The sequence below is a fragment of the Phoca vitulina genome, unplaced genomic scaffold (genome assembly GCF_004348235.1).
Source record: "Phoca vitulina isolate PV1807 unplaced genomic scaffold, GSC_HSeal_1.0 scaffold78, whole genome shotgun sequence".
Lineage (NCBI taxonomy): Eukaryota > Metazoa > Chordata > Mammalia > Carnivora > Phocidae > Phoca > Phoca vitulina.
In genome coordinates, this window is record NW_022589781.1 from 5,656,521 (window position 1) to 5,682,612 (window position 26,092).

At 38.5% G+C, this 26,092-nt stretch overlaps 1 protein-coding gene and 1 pseudogene across 4 annotated transcripts in view; one reads left to right on the forward strand and one right to left on the reverse strand.

Moving 5' to 3' along the window:
- The window catches only part of LOC116625425 (protocadherin-15-like), a 1,687,848-nt gene that overhangs the window by 913,327 nt on the left and 748,429 nt on the right, over positions 1-26,092 (forward strand). For all 4 annotated transcript variants that reach the window (XM_032393940.1, XM_032393941.1, XM_032393942.1 and 1 more), the window contains one exon: positions 1,902-2,020. In XM_032393940.1, coding sequence (XP_032249831.1) covers positions 1,930-2,020 — 91 coding nt within the window. In that variant the 5' untranslated portion in view covers positions 1,902-1,929. The remainder of the gene's footprint in view (positions 1-1,901; positions 2,021-26,092) is intronic.
- Positions 14,160-15,466, reverse strand: LOC116625428 (annotated as a pseudogene).

A 26,092-nucleotide genomic window follows, 5' to 3' on the forward strand; every position in this document is an offset into this window, starting at 1 on the left:
TGGTCTTGGCTGGCTGTTCTCGCTGATCTTCTGGGGGAGGGGCCTGTTGCCGTGGTTCCCAAATGTCTTTGCCGGAGGCAAAATTGCCCCGCCCTTGCCGGTCTGGGGTAAGTAATCTGCTGGGGTTTGCTCTCGGGAGCTTTTGTTCCCTGCAAGCTTTCCGTACAGCTTTGGAGGCGGAGAGTGAAAATGGCGGCGTCCCAATCTCCGCCCGGAGGAGCCGAGAACTCGGGGTCCCGCTCCTCAGTGCGCCCCCAGAGAAAAGCAGTCAGTCACTCCCGTCTCCCCGGTCTCCGGCCACACTCTGTGCTCACCTGGCCTGTGACTGCGCCTTTCTATCTGGCACCCGACCCTGGGTGGAGTCTCCAAACCCAGCAGATCCCCGCGGTGCGCTCTCGCACCTCTCCTCCCAGGGGAAGAAGGTGAGTCTCCCCGGATCTGCCGCTTGTTGGGTCCCTGCGGGAGGAGCAGTGGCCCGACTGTGCCGCAGATCACGGTCTATGACAACCCCGAGCTGAGAGCCCGCTCCTCAGCTCCGTCTCTGCAGCCGGCTTCCCTGCTCCGATACCTGGGAGCTCTGCCGCACTCAGGCACCCCTGGTCTTTCTGTGACCCCGAGGGTCCTGAGACCACACTGTCCCGCGAGGGTTCCACCCCCCACTTCGCCACCAGAGTGACCTCCCTCAGCGGAGCAGACTTCTAAAAGTTCCGATTTTGTGCTCCGTGGCTCTATCACTTGCCAGAAGTGGCCGATGGAGGCCCCTCCCCCGCCGTCTATCCTCCCGAATATCGCATCGGATTCACTTCTCCGCACGTCCTACCTTCCAGAAAGTGGTCGCTTTTCTGTTCAGAGAGTTGTTGCTCTTCTTTTCTTCGATCTCCTGTTGAGTTTGTAGGTGTTCAGAATGGTTTGATCCCTATCCAGCTGAATTCCTGAGACCAGACGAAATCCAGGTCTCCTACTCCTCAGCCATCTTGCTCCACCCCTCCCAGCCCATCATTCTTTCAATAAGACTCTTGGTGTGCTCACTGGCCACTGATACCTCACTCAGTTTCTTTACTTGCTGGGAGATTGCAAAGAAAAGCAAAGGGATGAAAATGAATTGCATCCCAATGCTTTGGAAGATAGATGTGGTAAAAAATGGATGATTTATCTTTGGTCTTACTTGGCATAGTCAATCTCCTATAGCTCTGCTAGAAAGCAATTCGAATTGTAATGAGGGGTTTTTCTATTTGATTGTGTAAAACAAATGTCCATTGAAATCTTCATGTAGGATATTAATAACTAGTTTGTCAGCTTAAATTGTCATAAAACAACGTACATATGGGGCGCCGGGGCGGCTCAGTCAGTTAAGCCACTGACTGGTGGTTTCGGCTCAGGTCATGATCTCAGGGTCATGTGGTTTAGCCCCATGTCCAGCTCCACGCTCAGAAGGGAGTCTGCTTGAGATTCTCTCCCTCCATCCGTCTCACTACTGGAACACTATCTCTAAATAAATAAATAAACTTTTAAAAATAAAATAATATACACTGTATCATTGAACTATGCTATGGACAACATGAATTTAGTAACTTAAACTATTTAACATTTAGTACACTCACGGGGTCTCAGTGTTTAAAAATGTGTGGTTCTGGTGTCATCTGTATGTTAACTTCTCAACTTCCTTGCTTACAGAGTGAGTCCCAGAAAATATTTCTTTCCTGAGAGATTACTTGTCTGCAAATTCCTGTGGGTAAAGAGTTGCAGGGCGTTAAACAGGTGTGTTACTTTGTTAATGGATAGTGTGGCGCAGGTCATTGTCTACGAAGTCAGTAAGGGTTTTCTGTGCTGTGACAGTTGTGTTTACCTATCACAGATTAATGAACTTGTCCCATGTTTGCTTCTCCCTCCTGTTATTTCAGATCAGCCTTGAGTGGAATTCGACAGAAGATGCTACAACAGTTTTATCTCTGGAAATGGTTAGCTTCAGGGATTATCCTCGCAGCCCTCTTCACAATCTGCTTCAGCCAGTATGATGATGGTAAGTCTGCTTCTAGTCTGACTTGGAGAGTTAGCTGGGGTTTCTGTTATTAAATGCAAAATGAAACACAACACCGAAATGAATAATGCTAATTTGTAGTTCATTTTTAAAGGTTAGTAGCTGTGTGAAATAACTTACCTTAGTTAAAATAATCCTACAAAAGTGGCATCTGGGTGCACCTCGTTTCTTAATAAGGATTGTGGTTCAGTAGAAAATCCAGAGCAAGTCCTCCCTTTGAACACTTACTCATTATCACTAAGTAAATGTGTGATTGCCATGGAAAACAACAACAACAACGTTCAATTCTATTTACTAACTCTTGAATAGACACAAGCAAGGGTTCAGATAAAGTTTGAGAATACAAAATATACCAAAATTTCCTATGAGAAAAGATCTCTGAAGTGGTCAAAAGTAGATGCTTTAGGTGATTTTACTGTTAGCACTTTAAATGGGTATTATGTTATTTCATCCAGCACCATTTTATTTGGAAAGAAAAAAAAATGGTAAAAGACTTCACATTAGAGTTTGTAAATTATTTCCTAACAGTAAATCAGGCACTTTAGAAAGAAATATTAGTTATCAAGCTCCTAATGGACCATTTAACACATTCTATCTGCAGGGTCCTGAATGTGTGTGTCCTAGATATTTGAATATTAGAGGGATCTGTCTTTAAATGCCATGTAATAAGAGTTAATATATATATATATATATATATATATATATATATATATATATATATATACACACACACACACACAGTACTTTAGCTTTAATAGAAGGAAGAAATGGACAAATGTGTCCATTCTAGAAAACTGAGTTTTGTTTTATTTTTCCTTTTCGGTGTTTTTACCCCACATTTGTTCAGTATTCAGGGCCCCAGCTACAAGCAGGCAGACCCCCCCCCCCACCATTGCCCTGTTATCTGGTTGCACTTAGTGGCAGCAAAGAATGGGATTAAGATTATTTTTTATGCTTTGCTTAGCTAAACTGAATGATCTGAAGATTGATGAATCGATTTGTCTTTATCCCAAACAATATTCAAATTGCACCCATATTAAGACATTCTTAGTCCTTCATAGTTAGAAAAATATGACTCTTTGGAGACTTGCAGAATAATTTGCAATAGCAACTATTTTCATAAAGTCAGTAGCCTAATTCCTTGAAAAGTGTTGCTAATTAGCACATTGCTTACTTTAAGTGTTTCTGAACTCAGTGTTCACATCGTTGCCATTTCTGGCTATTGCAAATCTCCATTCTAAAAAAAAAAAAAAATTGTCATAATAAATAAATAAGGTAACTGTGACTTTGAAGCAAAAATAAAAATCAATGAAACTTAGAAGAACATGGCTTTCTATTAAAAGGATGTATTTTAAATTTGCCCTAGGAATAAATGACAAATCTGTATTGATAGTTCTTTATGTCATAAGGCATTCTATTTTTATCCATATTTAGTATTCACACTGAGTGAGGAAGGATTCACTTTTCTCACATTAGACGGGCACATGCCCTGTACTTTTCAGCAATATAATTTAGGTTATCAGAGGAAATGACTCCTGGTTTAACCTGGAATGCTATAGATTGGTTCCCTTAATAAGCTCATTATAGCTCTTACTCTTTCTAAATGTGCTCACATAGCCTCCAAAATAAGATCAGGTAACTGCTGGCCCCCACGTAGTCTCCTTTCTGAAGCAGGGTGCAGCCTCACATCTGCCCCAGGCTTGCCTGCAGGAGGCCCGTCCCTGCAGGTCTGCACTGGGGATGGCCCCCTGCAGCCCTCTGAGACACCTGCTCAGCCTCCTCCTCCAGGGGACTCACTCAGTTCTCAGGAAGATGGAAGGGATTGGAGCTGTTAGAGAAACATGAATTCTGTATAGTGTTTTGTAGACATCTCTTCCCTTTATGTGCTTTCTAGCATGTCTTCCATCCTTGGCCCCTCCCATCTACCTCCATGCTAATGTCTTAGTCTATTCCTTAGGTATCCCCCACCCAGGTCTTCACTTCTCTCTGACCTCCTGCAACCAGGGACGCTGTGGCATCACTGTCATCCAGTTGTTCAGTGATGTGTGGCTGAAAATCATTCTAATAGTTGCTATTTTTTAAAATCTATATAAAATTGGGAGCCCACACTATGGAGTAAATCAGAACTCACAAAATAGCTAACACACAAAATAGCACTAAACTGGAATATGCAGTAAGAATTTCTTGAAGCAATGTGTTTTTAACCCAAATGCTTGGGGATGCAGGTATATAAGGTTAGATGGAAGGAAGACAATGGTGATGTCATGAACTTGATAGCAGTTTCCTCTGCTTTTCCTCTGCTTTTTTTTTTTTCTTTTAGGCATACGGGAGTTATTCTGAAATAAAATATTCTAGTATTAGCCAAATGTGTAGAACTGCTTCTAAGGAAAATATATAATTATTATTTAAAATATTTTATAACAAATTTTTTCACTTGAAAACTTTGGCTAAGTTTTGAGTCTTTTCATATTTTTCACTCAAATTGCTGGGGGAAGTTTCTAGATTCAATAATAAAATTTGCAGATGACCTGTTCCACAGAGGACACTTCATTTGTTTGTTGACTACATCTAAGCAAGCATTAATAGTGTAAGTGAGATTGATTGTATTATATTAAATTTTTAAAATGAGAATTTAGCTAACTGATAGAAAATAAAAGAACATAATGCATCTTCAGTTAATGGCCTCTTTCTACCAATTGATAGCATTGGAGTTGGTATTCTCGCTTGTGGTTTCATGCACTATGAGTCCTGACAAGTTTATTTGAATGGAAACATGTGCTCTGATCCCACATTGATTGTGGGATGTCTGGGGGCAGGGTGAGTGGAGGGAGGCACCATTGAGAAGCAGAGGAAGCTGGGCCATCTGCTAAATTGTGTGTGGTGTGGGGGGAAAAGATCTATAAAAGATGTCTCTTGTTCTAACATGCTATTCACAGGGAGGTAAATAAGCAAAGTTGTGCACAGGGTTTGTTTGTTGATTTTGTGTTGCTTTTGAGTTCATGAATGAATCCTAAAAGGGAGAGAGAGAGAGAGAGAGAGAGAGCGAGCAAGAATGGGACTATTATATATGGGTAATGGGTATGTTTTGTTTTATATTGTATGATTTCCTCTGCCTTTTCAAATTGTCCATATTAAATCAATATTACTGCCATAACCATACAGGGAAAATCTCTGTTTAAAAAACAAACTATAATCTGTAACATTATGACTAAGTTTAGAGTTAGAGGAGTTTTAGAAGGTATGTGTACTAATGGGGGGGGTTGTCTGCCTGTCTGTTGGAGAGAGAAAGATTCACTAAGTGTGAGCACACTATGAAAGCCAGCTTGCATTTATTAAAGAAATGGTTCTCCCTGGCTGCTCAGGCATTTAGCTGGAAGCCAAACATCTTCTGCCTTGCCCATGAGCTGTTATATAAATTAACACACACCTGCAATGTAAGAGAGCTACTACATATGCTACATAAGCCCAACCACATGAAGGGGGACCCCCTGAATAGGCCTGAGCCTGTTCCCCTATAAATAACACTCACTCTTGGAACTCACATTTGAAGTTTCGCATAGCATCTGGTATATGGCTAATGTTCAAGTAACTGTTGATCTTTGTTGCTATTATTACTTCTCATCACTTATAAATCATCATACTTTTTTTTAATAAACTTACATATTTATTTATAAAGGAGTACTTTGTGTCCCTGTGCATGTATACATGTTCTTTTTTTTTTTTTTTTTTTTTATGTCTCTCTGAATTTACCAAACACCTTGAAGACGTTGTTAAATTATACTTCATTCTGGGAAGTATTAATGACTATATTCTCTCCTTGGCGAGCTTCCTGGCTCACATGAAACGGGGAAGTTTGAGGAGTGTTTCCGGGTTCATTTTCATGCTTGCTGTTCTGTAATCTATGGAAGGTCAATGAAGGGATACACATGCCAGTCAGTTAAGAGTGTGACCGTCTAAAGTCTGAGGCCAAGCCTAGAAACTTCGTTTTCATCAGTGACATTGGCTGATGCTAATTAACCTTAGAAGGGAATGGCCTATAAATTGCAATGCTGATAATAGAATTATAAGGAGCTTCTAACTATCAAATGAGCTGAAACACTTGGGTTTCCAAGCAAGGTCGGTCCCCACTTGAGATGCCTTACAGAGAGGAGAGTTGGTTCAGTAAATGAACAGCTGTGTGAGAACGGTGGGATGGTCTCAATGGCTCCTAGTCCCAGGCTTTTCCAGACTGTCATGAGGGCGCTGTTGTAGCACCTTCCCTACCTCACGGGCTGCATGGGACCCTCACTGTCTCCCCAGGATCATGCTGGACATTGCTCAAAAATCCTGTATCCTCTGCATATGCTGTTTCTAAGTGTAATGCATGTGATCTTCTTCCTGACAACATTATCTTTCTCTGGACATAGTGTCATGCAAGTTTCTCTTGAGTGTCATTCAGTTGTAATCAAATTAAAGTAAAGATGATTATTGAAGACTGTAAGTAACTTTCCATGAGCTATGCTGTCTGTGAAGCATCTTCATCCCCCATTTAAATTTGATTTCTTAAGGCACCGTGCTTAGAAAGTGAGCAAATACGTGTGCACACACACATATCTACCTGTATACATAAATAATACACATTTTAAACAAAAATAAAACCCTAGCATGCATTGTTATGCAAGTTTTTAGCTTAATATGTTATAAACATCTGTTTTGTTTGCGCCTGTAATTTATTCCATCTGACAGAGTCTATTTTCATTCTGAGACAAAAGCTTAGCTGTTACCACTCTTTAGGTTATACCCACACCTGCATTTCTTGTCTCCACTTTTCTGGTGGTAATCACGTGGATCCTTGTTAAACACTTCCCCCCGCCCCCGAGGACTTTGTTTTAGAGTAAAGGTTTGAAAATATACGCCTTTTTATGTAGTTTGTTTCAGCAAGAGTTGTCCAGTAAGCAAGTTCACATAAAAACTCTAAGCTCTACCCTTGTGCCTAGAAGGATTACTTCTGTGGCTTTTGTACACTCTAGTAATCGGCTCACTTAAAGTCCATCTGTATACTCCGGAAGGCCAGAGAGCTAAAGAGCTGGGGGGGGGGGGCATCTCTGATAAACAGAAGACCAATTATTGTACTTAGAAGATTCTCTGTCTGCTCCTCTGTGCGTCTTTGCTTTCTCCCTCTCTTTCTATCTCTAATACACACGTTATTTCCAAGATAGCTTGGAATAGCTAAGTACTGATACTTCAGATGCCCCATTTGTCCTGTGAAGATAGGGAAAAGAAAGGAAAGGTCTAATTTAGTGTCCAAGCCCTGCAGACAAAACTAATGGTAAGTGGTAAGGTGGATGCTTCCCTGTGGGGCTCTAACAACCTGAAAAACTGGAACCCATTGAAAAATAAAATACTCATATCCTAATTTCATGAAATGCATGAAAGGCAGAACTCATTTTAAACATCCTTAATAGACATTGAGATTGAGCAAAATTGTCATCGTAATCCCGCACGGCTCCGAGTCAGCAGTGATGCATACAGCTCATGATAGAGCAGCTCTTCTTAGCTGGGTCTTTTCCTGTTGAATCTCAGTATCTGTTACCAGCACTTCTCCACTGATTCCCTTAAGCTCTGCAATTTGCTTTTTCTCACAACTCTACTAAAACTGTACTCTCTAAAGCCTCCAATGACCACTTTCTTGGACAAATCCTATAATTTTCTAGCATTTCAGCAAGCAGCCCTATTGATCCACCCTCCTTTCAACTTTGTTTTTCTCAGAGGTTCTTTGTACTGACTTTTTCTGATTGTGTACATATCAGCCTCCTCCATCTTCCTGGTAAATATTCTCTCTCTTCCTTTTTTGTGATTTTGAAAGTGTCCCACTCTTGTTTGTATTTCCATAAGGAAAAATGTATTGTTTAATAAATTGATTTCGATATTTTTTGACAGTGTGGTCATTTTCTACCCCACTTTCCTTGCACAGAGTATTCATCTCCCTTCACACCCTCTGTACATATGGTCACGTTGGCTGTGGTCCACATATTTGGATTCACTTATTTAATTAGCATTTTATTGCATATCAACTCTAGAAAAGACAGTAGGGCATCAAAAACAAGGCAGTCTCAGGGTGCCTGGGTGGCTCAGTCATTAAGCGTCTGCCTTTGGCTCAGGTCATGATCTCAGGGTCCTGGTATCGAGCTCCACGTCAGGCTCCCTGCTCAGTGGAGAGTCTGCTTCTCTTCCTCTCTCTGCCCTTCCCTCTGCCCCTGCCCCTTTCAAATAAATAAATAAAATCTTTTAAAAATCGAGGCAGTCTCTTCATCCAAGTATAATAATGACAGAGATAGTCAATGTATAATGTGATATATATACTAATAGAATTATGTGCAGTGTCTGTGTTTTGGGAGAATACCAATGGAAGATTTGCTGAAGATTTTGGGGTAGACATAGTAAGAAACTGTTTGCAGGACAGATTTTGAGTTTCCAAGTTAAGAAACTTAAGGACCATAGGTAATTTCAGAAAACAGTGTAGAACACTGAGTTGATGTTCTGGTTTTCAGATGTGTACAGGTTATCTCTGCACAACACCGAGGATTGTGAGTGTTGTTTCATGACCTCATTCAGGAAATGTTAGGTGTTAATGTATCTGAAGGTAACAAAACAACATGTGCTTGCTTGTGATCATTATCTATCCTGGGCTTATCTATGAGCTCCTCCCCTTCATGGAACTCCAGCTGACCACATCCACGGTCTCTGTTTTTTTTTTTTTTTTTGGGGTGTGTGTGTGTGTGTGTGAGAGAGAGAGACAGACAGACAGACAGACAGATGGAAAGAGACAGAACCAGAGACAGAGGAAGGGAGAGATACCCCTGAAAACTATATCTCAGTTGTTTGTAGTGCTCAGATTTTGCAATTGATTGTATTCCATGCCTTCTCAGACACTATTCAGAAGTGTTGCTACATATTTATATACACATCGTTCCTGAATATTCAACAAGTTTTTTGAAATCTTTGAAATAAAAAAAAAAATTATGTGTGAACACTAACAATAACCACTAATGTTTATTTAGCATTTACTAACCGAGCCTCCATGTACATTGTATTTTTAGTTTAATTTTCATGAGAACTCCATGACGGATTTGATACTAACAACCATGTAGCATTTCTCTGCTATCCTGCCCCTGCCAGGTCAGTGACACAGACAGGTGAACTTGCTGTCCCAGTGTGGTATAACTAGGAGGTGACAAAGCCCAAACCAGACCTTTACCTCAGCTCCGCGTGCAGTCACCATCCACTGGGCTATTTTATTATGACATCAGAATCTAAACTTCCCCTCCAGATTTTACTCAAATTCTGCTTATTCCTTGATCCTAACTTATTCATTATTCTTTAATGTTGTTACTAATGGCACTCAATCCAAAATTAAACATGGAGGGGTTGGTCAACGGGTATAAACTTGAAGGTACAGAGAATAAGTTCTGGAGATCTACATACAGTAGATGGTGATGATCGTTACTAACGCTGCAATGTGTACTTGAAATTCGCTGAGAGAGTAGATATCGAGTGGTCTCACCACAGCAAAATAAATTCATGCATCAATCCATAAATACACAGCCACATAAATACATAAATAAGATAACTATGTGGATGATGGCTGTGTTAATTGGGTTGATTATGGTAGTCACTTTGCAATGTGTAAGTATCCAGACAGCGCTTTGTGCACCTTATGTAGGTACAATTTTTGTCAATTATACCTCAATCAAGCTGAAAAAATAATACCTCTCTTCCCCTTTATATTCCAACATATCATACAACGTTTATTTTATGTTGAGATTATAAATTGCAGAAGACAGAGACTGTCTCATTTACTTTCCTCAGCCCTTGACAGAATGACCCAATTAGAAGTTATTGAAATAAATAAGCATTGAAATTAAAAAAATATATATTAGATGAAATGTCTCCTTTAACAATGTAGGGCAAGTTGGTGAGGTTTGAGAATAGCAACTAGAGTTCAAACAACAATTCAAAAACATACTTAGCATTTGATTTATATGGCATTGCTCAACATTGACACAGGGACAAAAACAATCAATAAATACCCGTGGTAGGGAGATGTTACACATAGCTAGGTTCTTTTCTGTTTGTTTTTGTTTTTTGCATCCTGTTGGGAAAACAGTTTAGGTAAACTGTATGAGTATATACGTCATTTTTGAGAGATTCAGCTGACATTTTCCCCATCATAGTGTGTCACTGAGCAAAGTCCGTGGAAAACTCAAACTGAACCCATCCTTCCTTCCCACCTTTCTTTTCTTTGATTCTTAGCTGCTCTTCTGGGTATTTGTTCCCAATGTTGGCAGATCACACGGTGGCGTTGATTCCTGGATCAGTAGCCCAGCTCATGTCACTAATATTTCCTGCTTGTGTAAGACCTTCTACTGCCCCTCAGGGCCACTCAATTAGACTGTTCAGTGATGACTGTCCAGCTACTCTGAGTTTATTAAGTGTCTCTGTTGAACATTTGGAATACTGATGAGCACTCCTCAGACTGAGCCTGAGACTGGGTGTGAAAACAGCCATGCGAGAGTGTCGCCGTCCACACTGCATGCGGCTGTATCCAGCATTGGGCCACGGCTGGTCTGTTGAGTACAGGGAATGCACTTCTGATGATATCAGGGAAAAGAACACAGCATTTAAAAGAAATACTAATAATGCGTTATACGCATTATTTTCATTCATTCATCTATTCAGGTAGAGCGAGCATATGCAACATCTATTATATGCACATCAGATTTCTAATAATTGCAGCTAAGTGATTTCTGAGTGCCAGATGCCTTATCCATACTACACACTCTACTCACATTGCTTATTTACATATAATGCACATGATATGTATATATGTATATGCACTTTTAAATAGGATGGCAGTGCTATGGAAAAATAGAATCTCTGGGAAGAGCCAGATTTCCAGGAGAGCAAGAAAAAAAAAAAAAAAAAAAAGGAATGTTCAGCAAAGTATATATTCTCTTATTCAATGTATTTAATCTTCACTAAAATCCCATGAGATAAATTCTATTATTATTCCTATTTTCCAGATGAGGAAATTGAAGCTTTACAGATAGCAAGCTGTCTTGGGTCAGATCATGGATCTCCTACATCTAAGGGCTGATCCTACTTCAGGCAGCACGGCTCAAGCTGGCAAAGTCTTAACTACTATATTTTGTAGCCTTAAGACAGTGCTGCAGGACTCAAGAAAGTTGGATCCATTGAACCTTGGAGAATCATGGCACCATGATCAATCCCTATTGTCCATTTATTCAATATATATGTATTAACATCTCCGTTGTGCCAGCTTCTTGCTAAGTTCTGGAGATGCAAATATCAATAAGGTACATTTTTTGACCTCATGAATGCTACAGCCTAGTTCATACAAAACACCAGTACAAGGAACAAACAGATCACAAGTATAAATCAGTATACTGTAGGTTGTAAAGGGCGGGAGTTAAAAGGACGGCATTCTTTGAAGTGTGTCAAAGTCTGTGTTGGCTGTAGTTAGTCCTAAAAGATTTTTAGTATGAGATAGTTTTGAGTTACTTGGAAAATGAGTGACAAGCTGCATTAGATTCAAACCTGATACATTATGCCTCGTGTGTGCAGTCCAAGCAGAGGGGAACATGGGGGGATTAACAGATGATACCCATTGGTGGTATGTGGAGATGGAAGATTATCTATGGCAGAGTGGTTGAAGCATGAGCTTGGGAGTCAGAGAGACCTTCTTCAACTCGTGGCACAATCTCTGTATGCATTTTGATGAGTGATGTAACAACCTCACTCAGACTCAGATCTCCATCCACTAAACAAGGGTAATGGCAACCCAGATTAGACTGCTGTAGGATTAACTGATGTTACGCATGTGAACTGCTTACTATGCTTCCCAGCATATGGGCAGCACTTAATACATGTACTTTGGTATATTGTAATAATTACTATATTTTCAAATTAAAGTAAGGTAGACTTCATGTTTCCTCATCATTATTCAGTATTTATTTAGATTCCCTTTGTCTGAAAACATTTACACACACACACACACACAATCATCTGCTACATCTTCAATGGACTGCAGCTTCTTCAGAAAGATCATATACCTTCTGTTACTTCTTTCTGGGTACTATACTTCTCTGTAGGGTTTTCTGCTCCTCAAGCTTGTGAATTTCTCAGCCGCACTTATTACGGCATCTGCCATAGAAGAGAAACTCTGTAAGCATTGGGTTATCTGTACCTTTTCCATATTTTTCTCTTATTTTCTCTACCTCTTTCAACTATGTCAATGTTGATTAGTTTCTATTTATATACAGGAACTTCCTTTAGTTCCTTCTTCCTACTCTTTCTTCACTCACGTGAGATGGTGCTCTTACCACTTTCTTCTTTGCATTTTGTTTCCTACATTCACCCAACCTTCTCTTCCATCCTTATTTGTTCTCTTTCCTGCTTCTTTGTCTTCTCTCTCTCCCTCCCTCTCACTCTCCCTACACTCCCCCCCGCCCCTGCAACATTTGGTCTACTCTTATTAGCTTTCTCCCTCCCTTTAGATAATTTAAATTCCAGAGAATACAAGCACTTTCTTGGCTTCAGCACTTCATATATCTGACAGTTTGGCCTACGTTAAAAAAGTAATCTTAACTGGACTTTCAATCTCATTTGTTGCCAAAAGGAATTAGGATAGCATTTTAAAGAAAAAGAAAAAAAAAAATTCCCAGAGCACACACACACTACAGTACCTCTAAAGTTTCCTTCTACTTTCAGATGAGTGCCTTAGAGGAGATGCCATCAGATTTCATTTCCAATGATAATGAAGTTTGAAAACATTTTCAATCTAATCTCTAAATTTGTAAGATTTAAATTCAAACTAGGATCTTTGCCAAATAGCATTTGTGAAATTATCAATTCCATGGGAGTTTATATAAATATGTAAAGTGAGATATATTCTTTTTTTTTTTTTTTTTAAAGATTTTATTTATTTATTTGACAGAGAGAGACACAGCGAGAGAGGGAACACAAGCAGGGGGAGTGGGAGAGGGAGAAGCAGGCTTCCCGCCGAGCAGGGGCTCGATCCCAGGACCCTGGGATCATGACCTGAGCTGAAGGCAGACGCTTAACGACTGAGCCACCCAGGCGCCCCAAGTGAGATATATTCTTAGGAAAAAAAAAAAAAAACCCACCCGCAGGACTACTGGCCAGTGACCCACCGATACTAGACCGAAGCCCGTGCAGGCTGTTGGCACTGGTCCCTGAGAGCTTCCCAGCTCCATCCCACCTGACAGCAGAAGTCCCTTTTCTCAGCTGGTTTCAACGTGGCTTTGGGAGCAGATCTCCACAAGTGTAGTGTTTGAAGACAATCATGATGTATTTCTGTTTGTCGTATAATATTAACTGCTTCATTCCATAGCATACACAAAAAAGACACAGAGAAACTAACTTACATAATCAAATCATATGAAAATCAGCTTCTATTTACTGAAAAGTCTTCCAAGAGTTTTCCAAGGGCCGTGCTTATGCTGATGTTACAAAAGACATCATACAAACAGCCTTTTTATTTTTTTATTTTTTTAAGATTTTATTCTTTCATGCGAGTGAGAAAGAGAGAGAACACAAGCTGGGGGAGAGGCAGAGGGAGGAGCAGACTCCCCACTGAGCAGGGAGCCCGACGTGGGACTTGATCCCAGGACCCCAAGATCATGACCTGAGCCGAAGGCAGACATTTAACCAACTGAGCCACCCAAGTGCCCCTTAAAAGCAGCCTTGCAAAGAAACTTTTTAATTCTGGATTTTCTACTAGCCCGATCCCATCACTAGAGATTACTGCAAGGAACAACTGGCCAATGATGGCATTGCTGGTAAGAATAACTAGAAACTGGGGCACCTGGATGCCTCCATGGGTGAAGTATCCAACTCTTGGTTTTGTGATCTCGGGGTCATGGGATCAAGCCCCTGCCCCATCAGGCTCTGCGGGGAGTCTGCTTGAAGATTCTTTCCCTCTGCCCCTCCTGGCACACATTCTTTCTCCGTCTCTCAAATAAATAAATTAATTTAAAAAAAGGAATAACTAGAAACTTATGAGAAAGCACTTCAAAAACAGAAGAGGTTCAATAACATCCCCCCAAGACAGAGAAGTGTCAAATAGCAGTATTCATTGTTGACCTGGCACATTGCTGTGTGAAATGAAGTACGGCAATTTAAGATTGCTGACGTGTTTTGGTAGAGTAAACAAATAATGAATAGATTTTTTTAAAAAGTCAATGACTTAGAATATGAAAAACATACTCAATAGGCTTTGGAGACAACTAAATCTCATTCAAAATTTTATGCTTATGTGATTCCTACACCTTATCTTATTTCTTTAATTTTTTTTTCTTAGTTCAAGTTTAACAGAAACAACACAAGATCAAGAAAGGCTGGCCTCCCCAGCCCCTGCAGGAAAGGCCCATCCTGTCCCATACCACATCTGCACTGAGTCTAAAGTCTTTGTTTTAAGATGTTAGTAGTACCAAAGAGATTTTTCATGGCCGCCCATGGCCTCCTGGCCCTAAAATGGCCCAGTGTTCACTTCTGCTTAGAGAAATAATCTTTGCTCTTTTGGATAGTGAGCTTGATGGCATCACTGCCAGGCTTTCCCATGCTTGTCAGTAAACTCAACTAGTCTGAGTCTCATCCACAGAGTGGTCAACAGGGTGGTCTTCACAGCGATCTGCCAGAGGATTTCTTTATCATCAATGATAAAAATGCACAAGATGCCTTCATCAACCTTTAAGACTCCATAGTCCTGAGCAATGGTACACTTGGGGTGTGATACCAAGGGAACGTTCACGGGTCCCAGGCCTCCTTCTTTCTTGGATGTGTTGATCCACACCAGGTGACAGAAATGCGAATCCACAGAAGCACCAATCACTTGACACTTGAGTTTCTTAAATTCTTCTGCCCTGTTGCTGGAAGCATTCATCTGTATGGGGCACACAAAATGAAGTCAAGAGGATAAAAGAGCGTAGCATATATTCCTTTGTAGTCCGAGAGGCTAATGTCTTTGAATGGGACCATATGGCATAACAGCCTTGGCTTTGAAGTTGGGGGCAGGATGCCCAATTTTGGCATTTTCTGAAGACATCTTTCTATTGACAGGTCTGAGACAGAACACACCAAAGACCAGTCAGGAAGAAGACACCTACAACCATATTTGAAATGGAATTTTTTGGAACTATACCAAATTACAAATAAATACTGCTCTAACAGGGGAAAAAAGTCTGTATAGATACATACATACATACATACATACATAATCCACTTTCTTTAATGAAAGATGCATAGGAGCAAGTGAATTTCAAAAGTACGCACAAAGGGAAAATTATATTCTAAGTTTAGAGAATCTCAAAATAGACTCTCTTCTCTTAATGCTGTATGTATGACAAGTTTGGCAACACATTTATTTGAATATATTAGCAAATTATACTGATCAATTGGTTTCTATTGCAGAATTTCATTATATAAACCTAGAAAAAAAGGAAATATCTTTGCTGGTACTTCTGGAATATGTTTCTTAAGTATTTAGTTAACATTCTTCCAGGTTTGAGATTTAGAAATCATTTTGAACAAGTTTGATATAAAAAGTTATTTGAAAAGATGCTCTTAAAATAAATGAAAAGAAAAAAAAAAAAAAACATATGTCAGAATAGGTTTATCAAATTTTATCACCATTCCTTCACATTGGAAGGTTACAGCAGATATTTACAAGGAATAAACTTGGGTCAAAGTCTCTTTAGGAAAGACTGATACCTTTATAGAAAATATATTTTGGGTATTTATTGCCAAATACGCATTTTTGGCTTTTTGTTTAGTTCTAGTGGATTTTTTTTTAAGTATAGGAAAATAAGAATATGTGAAATGAACTGCTACCTCTAAACTGAACCATTATGATTATTCTGGTTTAGGATATAATCATCATTGCTTCAGTCAGAGAAATGAATTTTCTATGAATCACTGCATCTCTGCTAGTGAATATTTTTTTCTATAATTCATTAAATATCTGCCATTGCCTATGTAATATACTGGAGGTAATAATCACCTTAGTTACTATTCATTTATTTAATTATTTATTCATTCAACACACTTTTATAGGATTGCTACTATATGCCAGGTACTATAAAAGGTGTTGGGGGCAAGGAGTTTATTCCCGATGGAGGGAATAATATGTAAGTCCCCATGATCAGAAGTAAATGCAGTATGATGAAGAGTCTGAATGAAGGCCAGTGTAAATCAAATGCTAATGAAACTGAGGAGATATGCAGGGACCAAGGTTTGTTGATGGTAACAGTGATAAGTTTAGTTTTAATTATAAGTGAAGCCATTGGAGTTTTAAAAGCAGGAGCAGTAGTGGGAGGGAAGGTGTGACAACATGATCCCATTTGTTCCAAGACAGAGCACTAGATGTAGTGAGAAAAATGGATTCTCATAAGGACTGATAGAGAAAAATAACACCATAGCCAAGATGCACACCTGTGGCGTAGTCCAAGCAGGAGAAGGTGGTGGTTTAAACCACGAGGGGGTAGGGTTGGCTGGGGAAGGAAACTAGATATAGAGACTGGTGGAGAGGTTGGGGGGGGGAATACACACACACACACACACACACACAAACACACAATGTGTGGTTTATTAAAAACCAGGAGGGAAGGGAGTAAAGGGAGACAAAGCTGGAGTAAGTAGTCCCAAGAGCAGGGCCATTCACTGACACAGAAACCTTAAAAGGACCACAGTTAGAAGGGAGATCATGAGTATAGTTGTGGGCAAATTCAGTCTGAAAGAGAAAACAGTTGATTCATTGTGATGTTAAATTTTTATGACAAAAATAGTAAGTAATCCTCAATGCTTTGCTATGATTTTTACCAATGTGGTAAAAAATTATCAATTTTTACAATTATTCTGATTTCGTTTTTTGTTGAAAGAAAAATATGTTTAATTTTGATGACTTTCTGGATCCTTTACTCAGTGTTGTATACAATTTAATGAATTGCTTTTCTTTATAGGAATGTCCAATATACAATTGGTAAGGTAACAATTATATATTAAAATATTTAATTGGTAAGATAACAATTGTATATTGGGTATTCTTACAAAAAATAATAAACATAATTTTCCCTCAAGAAAGAAAAGGACATGGATATTTTGTGTTTAATTTGTTAAAATAATCATTTAAAGTCAAAATGATAGAGAAATAAGGGATCCTAGAATGCAGAATTTTTCTCTAAAAATTTAGAGTTTTTAAGCCTTTTACTTCCCTTTTAGTAGTATACAATGAACAAACTTAGATTCTGCTTCAAGAAATACCTTTTAACTCTTAACTTTTGACCAAATAAGATTTGAAGAATCTAGGACCAAAGAATATATGTATTCATCCTCATAGACTCATTCTTTGAAGTCATGTTTGTCTGAATTTCTATACATTGTATTACAAACTATGGAAATTGAAAACAATTTTAAATTTTGTGGAGGCTGCATTATATAAAACAAAAATTGAATTTATAATTTATTAATAAATGCATATATATGGAAATTTTTGAAATTCAATGTACGGGAAATGAGCATGCATTATTTTCCACACCCATGTGTAATTCAATATGAAAATATCAAATATGTCTATTAATTTTGAAAGATTAAAAGTAATATTCCCTAGCAGTATTTGTCCTCCTCAAGGGACATGAGGGATGAAGGACAGCAGGCCTTCTGTTATAAGGATACAAGTATGAAGAACGGAAGCTGGATGCCATCCTAATTCCATTAGTCGTCTCATTTTCCCCTTTTTCTCTACTGTTCCTGTCTGGGTAAATTTTTACTTGAGAACACTAGGATTTTAATTATTATTAAATGCCCATACTGAAGGTAACCAAATATACTCTGGGTATATTAACACTATGCAGAGATTCCTGGGACAGATTTCTTTCCCCACAGTACAAATTTGAGTTTTGAAAGAATAATCTTTTTTATAAATCTGTCAGTTATTTGGTAGACAGTAGCCTCCTTTTCCGAACATACTCATTAGATTATAATCAAAATATAAGGGTGAAATGCATAGTTTCTCACTGAATTTGGTGCCCCAGCCTAGTCTCATAAATGTATGTCTAAAACATATGGTCATAAGAAGCTGAAAATAATTCTTTTTTTGTGTGTGTGAGAGACCCTGAATCCCCAGAGTTTAAGTAGCTCTATTGTGTTTTGCAAGTTACAAAATGTGACACAGAGGGAGGAATGAAGTAGTCCCCCTACTTCCATGAAGAACTAGAGTGACATCAGGATATTAAGCACTTCTGTGAATAAAATATCAATTTTTTAAAAATTTAAGTTCAATTAAGTTAACGTATAGTGCATTATTAGTTTCAGGGGTAGAATTTAGTGATTCATCAGTTGCATATAACAGCCAGTGCTCATTCCATCACATGCTCTCCTTAATGTCCATCACCCAGTTACCCCATCCCCCCACGCACCTCCCCTCCAGCAACCCTCTGTTTGCTTCCTAGAGTTCAGCGTCTCTTATGGTTTGCCTGCCTCTCTGCTTTTATCTTATTTTTCCTTCCCTTCCTCTATGTTCATCTGTTTTGTTTCTTAAGTTCCACATATGAGTGAAATCATATGGTATTTGTCTTTCTCTGAGTGAGTTATTTCACTTAGCATAATACCCTTTAGTTCCATCCACATCATTGCAAATGGCAAGATTTCCTTCATTTTGATGGCTGAGTAATATTCCATTGTGTATGTATGCGCGCACGCGCGCGCGTGTGTGTATATATATATATATACACACCACATTTTCTTTATCCATTCATCTGTCATTGGACATCTGGGCTCTTTCCATAGTTTGGCTACTGTGGACATTGCTGCTATAAACATTGGGGTGCATGTGCCCCTTTGAATCACATTTGTATCCTTTGGATAAATACCTAATAGTGAAATTCCTGGGTCATAGGGTAGCTCTGTTTTTAACTTTTTGAGGAACCCCCATACTGTTTTCCAGAGTGGCTGCACCAGCTTGCATTCCCACCAACAGTGTAAGAGGGTTCCCCTTGCTCCACATCCTTACCAACATCTGTTGTTTCCTGAATTGTTAGTTTTAACCATTCTGACAGGTGAGAGGTGATATGTAATTATGGTTTTGATTTATATTTCCCTGATGATGACTGATATTGAGCATTTTTTCATGTGTCTGTTAGCCAACTGGATGTCTTCTTTGGAGAAATGTCTGTTCATGTCTTCTGCCCATTTCTTGACTGGATTTTTTTGTTTGCTTGTTTTTTGGGTGTTGAGTTTGATAAGTTCTTTATAGATTTTGGATACTAGCCCTTTATCAGATATGTAATTTGCAGATATCTTCTCCCATAAGATATTACTTTGATGCTTAAAGAGTTGCAAATTTGGGAACACTCTGACAGAGTCTCAGCATGGACAACGACAGTGAGGCACAGTGCTTCCTGACAATCATAGGACTGAGGTGATCCCCTCAAGTGACTTTGAGAGCAGAGGAACAATAACTAAGACCACTTATATAAGACTATTTTGCCAAGGGGATACCCAGAATTGACAAGACTAAGATTTGAGAGGAAGTAAGCTGAATGATCTTGAAAAAATCACTTCCCCTATCTGGGAAATGGTTTCCTCATCTGTTACATGAACAGATTAATTGAAAAATAAGTCTTTAGTAGGAGATTTTTGTAATAAACTAGTTAGTCAAATTGACCTGAATATTATCCATGTAGTAGATCCTCATCTGCTTCAGATGTTCAAAAAAATTTAACCTCTTCTGTCCATGGTGTTGAATAAAATGAGCTAAATATGCCCTGAAACTTGATTGTTTTATACCATAGTTATTGAATTCATGACATATAGCAGATAATTTATTATCCCCCTTGGGATAAAAAGAGTAATAGCTCCTCAAAGATTCCACATCCTAATTTCCAGAACCTATGAGTATATTATGTTACCTGGCAAAGAACAATTAAGATTTCAGATAATATTAAGTTAGCTAATCATCTGACTTTAAAATAAAGGGATTATGCTGGATTATCCAGGGGACCCAATGTAATCATTAGAGTTGTTAAAAGTGGAAAACTGAAGCATTTTAATTCTGTGTGGGAGGGAAATATGAGTGTGGAAGAAGTGAGAGTGATGTGGTATGAGAAGAAATTATCTGGCCGCTACTACCTCTAAGGAGGGAGGAAGGACCATTAGCCAAGACAAGTGGACAGCTTCTAGAAGCTAGGAAAGACAAGGAAGTGAATTTTGCTATAGACCCTAGGAAAAGAACATAGCCCTGTCCACACCTTGATTTTAGGCCAATGAAACTATGTCTTACAGAATTGTTGTTCTGAGCTGCATAGTCTGAGTGGCTTGTTACAACAACCATAGAAAACTAACACATCTCTTAAAGATTTTACAGCATAGTTAGGGGCACAGACAAGAAAACTCATAAGGCTGTCAAAGTGGCATTCACACAATATTATGGGAAAGCAAAATCGCAGACTAAATCATTCTGGAGTTAGTTGTGTTAAATTGTTTTTGTAAAGAACAGTTCTAGGTTGAGCATTGACTAGGAGTAGGATAAGCAGAGTCAGAGATATGTGATAAATGGAAGAAACAGAGCTCAGACAGAGGAAATAGCATACACTATGATGGGAAGGTTTGAAGGACTTTCATATACTCAGAAGAACTGCAACTTACTGAAATCCTGTCTACTTATATTTTACCACCATATGTCTCAGTGTAGCCATGGTTTTCCTTTACGTGATTTTGGATAAAAGAGTCAAACACTTGGCCCTATTTCCTACTATTAGGAAACAATAGGACTATAATAATTGCAGACTTATGTTTCTTATTCATAAGTTATAAAATTAAAGGCTTTTAAAATATTATATTGTGTAGACTTGGGCCTCTTTGTATCTTTCTGTCATTCCGGATATTCTAAGAAGAAAAGTGATACTAGGCTGTTAACCTTGCATTCTCACCTAGATCAGTTTTGCTCACCTTTCTTCTTTCTGTTCTGTACATTTCAGAGACTCAGCCTAAAGTCTTAAAGCACACTACTTTGAAAATATATTTGTTTAAGATAGCTTCATGGTTTGTCAACATCATTCATGATGTTTATAAATTTCAGATCAGAGGGAAAATGTGATATATCCAGGTTAAATGCAATTTAGTTTAATTGTGTGCAGAGACCTGAGACTGCTGTCCTTAGCAAGGTCTTCCTACAAGGATGGCCCTTGTGTGGCATCTGGAAGAGAGATTACCTCCCGGAGCGGTGTGGAGAGGAGGGGGTGGGGTACTAGAGAGGTGCAGGTGCATAGTGTCGGTACTATTGTAGTTCTTGGGCTGGGCAAGTTGGCAATGGTCATTACATTCTATAAATGCATACTTTTTAAGAAAAGCCCCGTTCACTTGATAATGATAATAGGGTATTAATAAACGGATTTCTGATTAGTCTAATAAAGTACATTTAAGATCTAATTAAAATGTTAACAATCAAGGAAAAGGCTTTGGAAACAGATTCATATTTCATTCTGAGAATTCTGGATTAATGATTTTATATTGATTAACTGTACTTTATTTCTCTGAGCTTCACCTTCCTTCGCAAATATTGATAATGAGTCTCTCAGAATGTTTTTTTGAGGGAGGACAGCCATTAGACCTGATACCAAATATTTCTTGTTCTCCATATGGGCACATTACGGGATTGCACTTCTGTGGGTGTTTTGCTTTTGTTTTCTTTAAAACAACCATGATATTTGTGATTAAAAGTGAAGTTATGAAAAATCACCTGTGAAAGAAAAATTTAAGAGCCAGTGTAGAATTCACCACGTTTCCTTCCATCTGCTGAATGTATCATTATTATTTCTGCAAAACTGCTCTTCTGAGCAACTTTGATAGCATAACCATTTGGACGTGGAGAATGAACAAGAGTATATACTTTCTGTTGTTTTAAGGCTGTTTTATTCTTTTTGCAGCATATCTTTGCCTATCCTAACTGATAAAATTTTTATTAAATGAAATAAAATAATGCAGGACACCCAGCATAATGCTTAATGTATTACATGTGATTAACAAATAATAGTAACTATATTATTCTGTATTCCACTTACATAACAGAGCTCTAGCAGAATAACACATAGAATGGGTATGGGTAAAGTTTGGTAAGCAAAAGTTTAGAGGATTTCTCAGTACATGGATAGGCACACACATCTGAATGATAGATTGGGAGCCATTAAATACAAATTCTGTCACCATTTTTTGCCTGGAGACGTCTTTTTATTACTTGAATTCTTAAAGCAAATGTCAACTAAATAACTGTGTTTTACATGAATTTCTTAAATTCATGTTTTTATACCAGGAGTCAGGAAAGCATTTCCCAGAATAATTTATTTATTTATAAAATGATATTATTTTTATAAATTTGAAAAAAGAAACAGCAGTAAATATATTGTTTAGACATATATATATATATATATATGATTTTTTTAGCAAGGAAAATATAAACATAAAATTGTGGTGAATGATAATATCTGGCCATAGTGAGCTCATGATTGGAAATATTTATCTGCCTAAAGAGGCTACTTACACTTAGGAATCTACTTAAAAAAAAAAAAAAAATCTCCATTTTGGGCTTGTTATCCAAAGTACTAATGCCAGATATTATATGGTATCTTAAAAGTGTAGAGTATAAGAAACTGTAGTTTTAGGGGCGCCTGGGTGGCTCAGTCGTTAAGCGTCTGCCTTCGGCTCAGGTCATGATCCCAGCGTCCTGGGATCGAGCCCCGCATCGGGCTCCCTGCTCCATGGGAAGCCTGCTTCTCCCTCTCCCACTCCCCCTGCTTGTGTTCCCTCTCTCGCTATGTCTCTCTCTGTCAAATAAATAAAAACTCTTAAAAAAAAAAAAAGAAAGAAAGAAACTGTAGTTTTATAAATGTAAAGAAGCCTAATTGTGTGTCTTTTGAATTTCACTGAGGTTCAAATGTTTGTTTTAACATATCCATAGCCAAAGCAGTTGGAAGACAGCATATATGTACAGGCATCTTTCAAATTCATTGTTTTAATTACCAAAGTTAAAAGAATATATATATTTTTTCTTCTTAGTCTCTTTTCCTGTAGTTTATTTTCCTTTTCATTATCCTCATCCTTTTTAAAGAAAATTTACAGAGCCCTAATTCATAGACCAAGAACACAGCTGCCACTTAGATGAACAAATAAATAACTGCATTTGTCACATAAAAATGTGTAATTTTGGATAAAATCCAGTGAATCCGGGAACTTATATAACCCTCAAGAAATAAATAAGTAAAATATTCCTCATTTTCCATTGCTGTAACAAAGTGGGACTGCTGTTGACATCAGTGAAAGAACATTTTGAAATTTTAATCATTTTTACGTGTTTTTATTTGCTATACAGACAGATCATATAAAGAACATTTCTAAGGAGGAGCTCCTGGGTGGCTCAGTCGGTTAAGCATCTGCCTCTTGATTTCAGCTCATGTCACGATCTCGGTGTTGTGAGATCGAGCCCTGTGTCAGGCTTCATGCTGGGCATGGAACCAGTTTGAGATTCTCTCTTTCCCTCTCCTTCTGCCCCTCCCCCCCTAAAAAAAGCACATTCTTAAGGATTTAAAACAGTAGTCAAGATCTCATAATTTCACTTATAAAAAGTTCCATTCCCTTGAAATATGATATTGCTGTTGTCCTTGATAAGAATAATGCACGTATATGATACAAGTGTATAGGCATGAGGAGCCCTCTGAGTTCAGCTCAGTCACTCGGCTGTGGACAGAAGGAAACTGAAAGTATAGATGGTATTTGTGAAGCAGAGGGTGGCTCAGAGGAGGAGACAGACGCATGGCTGGTGTGTGGGCATCTTGGGACATAAGGGGATCCATGGACTCACGGACAGTTCTGGCTGCCTCATTTACTGATTTTCATAAAATCTCTCTATATGTCTACACTCTTTTTATGACTTAGATTCAGTTTTCATGATCTGCATGTTTGTTGTGGAGAGATCTCTACACAGTGAGTACATTCATCAGTTTGGGAGAATCGGTTTATAGATACTTCTTATTTTCTGAAACTGGACATCACAGAGAGCCCCATTTCCCTCAATGGGTCAGTATTTGTGTGGACAGTTAGAATCTGTCTGCCTTTTGCTGGTCTATCCTCTTCTCATGGTCAAGGCATTCTCCACTGAAAGTTGCTCTGAGTTCTCTCCAGCCTCCCCCTTGGATTCAGACGTGCCCTACCCGGTGCATCACCTCCCTTCTCTGCCCGAGCTAGACAAGGTGATCAACAACCAACCTTCTTGCCTCGTTGGCAACACTCCCTATTTTTTATAGAACAAATTCCCCAAACTTCAGGATCATGTAAATCTCTTGACTGAATGATTAGATCAACTTCTGAAAAGAATCAGAATTTTAGAAGGAAAAGAGTTCAAATTCTATCCAGAATGCAGTATTCTTTGCCTCTCACAAAACAATATGCTTAAAACCAAGGCATCCAGGAGAAAGTACTCAGTGGGTGCCCCTCTACTTCTTACGTGGCTCTCTGACCTTCGGTTTATCCATGCTCCCTTTCTTCAGGATACTCCATTGAAACAAAATATGGCATAACTCCTTCCACAGGAAGTTATCTCATTTCCTGGACCTTCTCCAATCTCCCTACTCATCATGGTGTTAGACCAAATACAGTGGGCTTTAATCTGGTAACCAGAGATTCTCATTGAGTTATAATTTCATTTGAGCAAGTGAGAATATATTTTCTGTTCCCTGCTTACTTTTTATATCCCCATACCCTATTCAGTGCCTATCCTAGTTGACCTATAACATATGCACAGCTCCCCAAAAAACTATTAATATTTTTCCTTGAAACATACACTCCCAATCCTTTTGAGGCAGAATCAACATCTGATTTTACAATCTGCCTATTTTACAATATGCCTGTTTTTTATTTGGTAATTTCAGATAAGTGGTTAATAAGCCTGCATCTACTCTTTCAATCCAGTCTTGGGGAAAGTACAAATTCTTATATTTTCCCTCAGAATGGAAGATTCAAGAGTAAGGATGCCAGCGCCCCTCATCCCCAAACCACATTTCAAATGTCTTCCCTTTAATGTAGGGTTGTTGCTTTATATCCTTTTAAATTATTTCTATGAGGTTTTAAAAATATTTAATTAAATATAGCATACAAATATTAGCTAAAATTTTATTAGAAACCAAAATACCTCAGCTTCATCCTGATTAAGAAGATGGATTTTTAATGTGGTTCACATTTTAACTCATGAGGGCCAACTCAGGACGTTTAGTGTTTTAGAGAACAGATGCTTGGTTTTAAGAGCCCAAAATATGGCATTGTTTACATCTCACTGGGGGGGGGGAAGGTGGGTTGACATTTCCCCTCACTAATGTTCAAAATAATCAATGATAAAGTGACACACATCCAATTAGATAGAGTATAAGTGGGGAAGAAAATAAAATTAATGATTTCATTTTTAATCTGCCTCTTTAGGGTAGATGAGGAGTTAGGAATAATCAGAGAAATGTATTTATCTGTGTATAAGAAGAAGATATATATGAATCCTCAAAAGGAACTTACACTTGCTCCTTTCTCCTTACCACTTTAATATGCAGACTTAAAGGCCAGCTTTCAAGGGTTGGCGTGGCTAGTACTCATTTACTGAGATCAGAAATAGTGATTTCCAGATGTCCACAGCTCATATATAATGCTGTGATAGATGTGAGAAAACCAGTAATAATTGTATGACAGCTACTAGCAAACCACTAGCAAAAATGGATAGAATTTTATGCCTCTCATAGCCTGAATTTAATGGATGTGCCTTTGTAATTATTTTAGGATATTAAAATTCAGCTGCACTGAATGTCGTTTAAATAACTGTTGACCATATAATTTTTCTGTGATTGAATGCACATGTAGGTAACTGATAAAGTAATGTAGTGCATAATATCTTCAGTTGTTTTCCCAGAACAAGGAATATCATAGCATTTATTCACTTCAGTGACAGTT